This window comes from Trichechus manatus, unplaced genomic scaffold, assembly GCF_000243295.1.
Source record: "Trichechus manatus latirostris isolate Lorelei unplaced genomic scaffold, TriManLat1.0 scaffold00036, whole genome shotgun sequence".
In the NCBI taxonomy this organism is placed as follows: domain Eukaryota; kingdom Metazoa; phylum Chordata; class Mammalia; order Sirenia; family Trichechidae; genus Trichechus; species Trichechus manatus.
In genome coordinates, this window is record NW_004443972.1 from 6498820 (window position 1) to 6503611 (window position 4792).

The 4792-nt window shown below is 37.1% G+C and overlaps 1 protein-coding gene across 1 annotated transcript in view; it reads left to right on the forward strand.

The window, feature by feature from the left end:
• TNFAIP6 (TNF alpha induced protein 6) overlaps positions 1-4123 on the forward strand; it is a 24719-nt gene extending 20596 nt beyond the window's left edge. The window contains exon 6 of the mRNA XM_004375375.2: positions 3051-4123. Coding sequence (XP_004375432.1) covers positions 3051-3220 — 170 coding nt within the window. The 3' untranslated portion in view covers positions 3221-4123. The remainder of the gene's footprint in view (positions 1-3050) is intronic.
• Positions 4124-4792: the final 669 nt, after the last annotated feature.

Consider the following 4792-nt stretch of genomic DNA (forward strand, 5'->3'; position numbering starts at 1 on the left):
GATTGTAGGATTTTTTTTTTTTAGGGGGAGCCCTGGTGCCACAGTGGTTAAGAGCTCAGCTGCTAACCAAAAGGTCAGCAGTTCAAATCCACCAGCCACTCCTTGGAAACACTATGGGGCAGTTCTACTCTGTCCCATAGGGTTACTATAAGTCAGAATTGACTTAACAGCAACAGGTTTATGTCAGTCTTTCATTTATTTTTTAACTTACATAGTTCATTTTTCCAGTTGCCAGGTTTTTTACAATAGTCACAAATACCCACATTTGTGCCATTGGAAGGTTTAGCATTTTTCTTTTGACTGGGATTGTAATTGTTGTAACTGAAGGGCCATTAATTTATCAGCCATAGAAATCCTTTCAGCTTCAAGAGTCTGGGAAAGTCTGTAAGCTAAGTTTGTTAGCGCGACAATAGGAGCTGTCTCCCAGTCTAATTGATGTTACTTTTACTAAGGCTGAGATCTCATGTTTAAGACCAGATATAAAAACAGCATCGAAAGCGCCAGGGTCCCCAAAACCAAACCCTTGCCAATGAAGTTGATTCTGACTCACAGCAACCCTGGAGGACAGAGTAGAACTGCCCCACAGGGTTTCCAAGGAGTGGCTGGTGGATTTAACTGCTGATCTTTCGGTTAGCAGCCAAACTAACTACTGCACCACCAGGGCTCCGCTGCCAGAGGTGCCAGGAGAAGTCAAAGTGAGGCTACCGTGTTCAGAAAACTTCTGGAGCAGCTGAGTCTGATGATCATAAACACTTTCGTCTTTATTTTGTTTACGAGAGTGAATTTTAGATCAATTAGTGGAAGAAAGGCCTTTGGGATAGCCTCTAGTAATGTTTTACTCAGTGCCTAAGAGTCTTCTGACAGCTCAGTGGAAGTTTTGTCAATATTTAAGGCTAAACTGTCCTTGGGGGTCTTTCCACTCTGCCTGTTCTAGCTATAATTGGGCTTCCGGTGGGCCAGTAATCATGTGAAGAAGCTGATATAGGTTAGGGAGCCCATACTGGTAGGCTTCAACAAGGATTTTAAATTCCTCAGAAAATTTGTGGGGGTCTTCATAGAGTTTAGGAAAATCTTTCACAGTGCTACATAATTCTGAGCTTGTCTACAGGGAAAAAGTGATACAAGGGGAATCTTTGGCATCACTGCTGGGGTGAATTTTAAAGGGCATTTCAGACAAGAATTTATCTGCTGGTTTTTTAGGGAAAAAGCAGGTTCAGATAAAGTGTTATCGGAGGAGTAGGAAGGCAAAGAAGAGTATAAAGAGGCAACATCTGGCAGGGGAGCGGAAGAGATGGGGGCTAAAATTTGACACTGTCATTCTTTATTGTGCTTAGTTAATTTAGAGACAGTGTCCTGCAGGGAAGCAATTTTACTGTCTTGATGTCTTTTAGAGGCCTCAATATACCAATCAAAATAGCCATCCACTGGGACTGTTTAATCCAGGAGCCTTAGTCCTCTAATTTACTGCACAGAAAAGTTAATTTAGAGAGATCAAAAGAACCCCAAAGTGGCCACTGATTTTCCAAACTGTCTCAAGTGAGGTTATGAATGCCAGACAGACAAGAACATGCATGATAAAGGACCATAATGCTTTTTCATGTAGTAAGCAGGAGTCCCAGAAGGTGGCTGCAAATCTCATTTAGACACAACATTCCCCATTTTATGACAGTTACGACAAAACAAACTTTTACTTGCAAGAACCAAAACAAATTCACAATAAAACTCAAAGAGCTATCAACACAAGGAGCGGAGCTTGGATTTGAGAGGTTTTTTTTACCTTAAACAATTCCCAAGAATTCACAAAAGTGGAAAGCCCAAAGTGGCTCAGCCTGTGTCCAGATGCCCTGGGGATCATGAAAGATAATGCATTTTCAAAGTTGCATTTCTGACACCAGAAATGTCAAAGAAGAAAATCTCATACTCTGATAGGAGTGAAATAAAAGGAGCTTTGTTGAGGAATAATACAGCTTGAGCTGGGCAGCGCTAAGTAAAAAATACAAAGCTCTCCACCATTCAAGCAGAGAGAGTAGTCTATATACATGGAGAACAAAGGAAAGGGAGGGGGTTAATAATTGATTATAGATAAGATCAGCTTCAGTTTGAAGTCGTTCAAGTGTAAAGGTTGGCCACTTGGCTAGAACAGAGTGAGTTATTTCCACCAGCTGGTTTGATCGCACCTGACTGCAGTCATAAGCTCATTTTTCCCAGGAACAAATTGTTTACATCTTGACACATTCTTCCCATAAACAAATGGTTTACATCGTGACCTTTTGCTTTCTGAGAATGTATATTGGCCCTGTCATTCTTACATCTGATATGAGTGCTCCAGTTTGAAACTTTTTCATTTATACTATATTTTATTTTATACAATGAAGTTTTTCCTTTTTTTATTTTCAGTACATTTTTATCTTTAATGCAGTAAAATGTATTTAGGTATTCTGTGTATAAAGTAGGGATCTAGTCTTATTTCTTACAAATGTAAAGCTTGTTGCTCTGTAACATTATTGAGTAAATAACCCATCCATACCTCATCAAGGAGCCCTGGTAGTGCAATGGTTAAGTGCTCAGCTGCTAACTGAAAGGTCAGGTATTCAAACTCACCAGCTTCTCTGTGGGAGAAAAGACCTGGCAATCTGCTGTCTTAAAGTTTTGCCTAAGAAACCCTACGGGGCAATTCTACTCTGTCCCATAGGGTTGCTATGAGTTGGATTCAACTCCAGGGCACACAACAACATGCCACATTAGTTTGAACTGCCTGCCATCCTCCTGTCATTTTGTAGATGTCCTTTCTAGACAGAGTACCTTAAAACAGGATAAAATTTCCTGTAGCACACACGGGGGGATGGGCAGAGAAAAAAATGAATGCCTCCTGCCCTGCTCCACGTGGAAATGAAATCACAGTTTTCATTGATTGACAATATAGCTCTGAATTCTGGGAGTCTCGCTCACGAATTCTTATATTCTCCTATGTGAATGATGACTCCAAATTTGAATTGTCTGCCAAACTGAAGGAGTAACATGTTTGTTCTTTCACATCTCTCCCCGCACAGGAAATGTCATGACCTTGAAGTTTCTAAGTGATGCTTCAGTGACAGCAGGAGGCTTCCAAATCAAATATGTTGCAGTGGATCCTGTATCCAAATCCAGTCAAGGAAAAAATACAAGTACTGCTCCCACTGGAAATAAAAACTCTTTAGCTGGAAGATTTAGCCATTTGTAAAACAGAAGAACATTCAGAATATACAGTGTTCATATTTGCATCCTTTAGAACTCCTTTGATCTCACTTTTATATTGTTATTAACATTTATTTATTATTTTTTTTAAATGTGAAAGCAAAACCTGATGATTTTGGTAAATACAGAAAAATTCAAATGAGAAATAGTCTCTTGTAACCTCACTGCATAAAAGTAACAATCATTAATATTTTTATGAATTTTCTTTTAGTCATTTTTCTATTTGTGGTATATGTATATATGTATATATGTATCTATATGGATTTGTACTTGAAATTTTGCTCTAGGTACAGTTTTACAGTCTGGTTTTTCTGCCCTTGAACTTTATAGCATAAGTATTTTTCCATATTGTTGAATATTCACAAAAACATGATTTTGAACACCTGTATAATATTCCATTCTATGATTGTTCCATACTTTATTTAAGCCTTTCTATGTGGTTGGAATTTTAGGTTGTTTTCATAAATATTGCTACAATATACATCTTAGAGCATACATATTTTTGCAGCTCTCTAATTATTTGGGATAGTGTCCTAGAAGCAGAATTACTGAATCAGAGGTTTATTAAAATAGAATTTCCCTTTTTGTTAGGCAAAATTGACATTTCATTGTGGTTTAAATTTGCACTTTATTAGTGACATTGATCATTGGTTTATATATTTTTGACTAATTGTATTTCTTTTGTGAATTTTGTTCATGTCTTTCACTCATTTGTTTTACTAATATAATCTTTTCTCTTATTGATATTTAAGAAATTATTATATATTAAATAATAATTCCACATCTATCACATATGTTGTAATTTCATTTTAAGTTTATATTTGCCTTTAATTTTTATGGCATTTTTAAAAATGTACTAAAGGTTAAAATATATCTGCTGTCATACTTATTGATTTTGTTGTTTTTATGTTTAGGGTGACTATTCCTATTACAAGATTTGCTATTTATTCATTTACATTTTATTCTTGCTTAACAGCTTTACTTTTTTAGGGGGAAAAAGCTCTGTATATGAAGAGCAGTTGTCATCATCTAATTAAATTCAATAAAAATATATATACCAGGCACTGTTCTAGGCACTTGGGAAATACCAGTGAATCAAATGAACAGAGATCCCTATGATTGAGAATCTTACATTCTAATGGGGGTACACAAACAATAATTAATAAGTATGATAAATTAATAAACTACATGTTAGAAATAGGTTAGAAAGAGTTGCATGTTAAATTACTAATGGAATGAGTGCAGATAAAAGAAAGACTAAGGACTGTGCCCAGGAAGAAGAAGCACCAGCAGAGTAGACTGAGAAGGACCAAGGGGTGAACTGGGAGGAAAATCACTTGGGGTCCTGGAAGCCAAGTGGAAAACATACACAGGAGGAATAAGCAATCAACTGTATTAAATACTTCCAGTATCTCTAAGACATGACTCCTGAGAATGATCATGGGGTTTAGCAACATGAAGATCATCAGTGACCTTGACGAGCAGTTCCAGCGGAGTGAAGGGGACAAAGTCTCAACTGGAGTGTGTTTAAGAGTGGACTAGAGAAGAGGAATTGAGT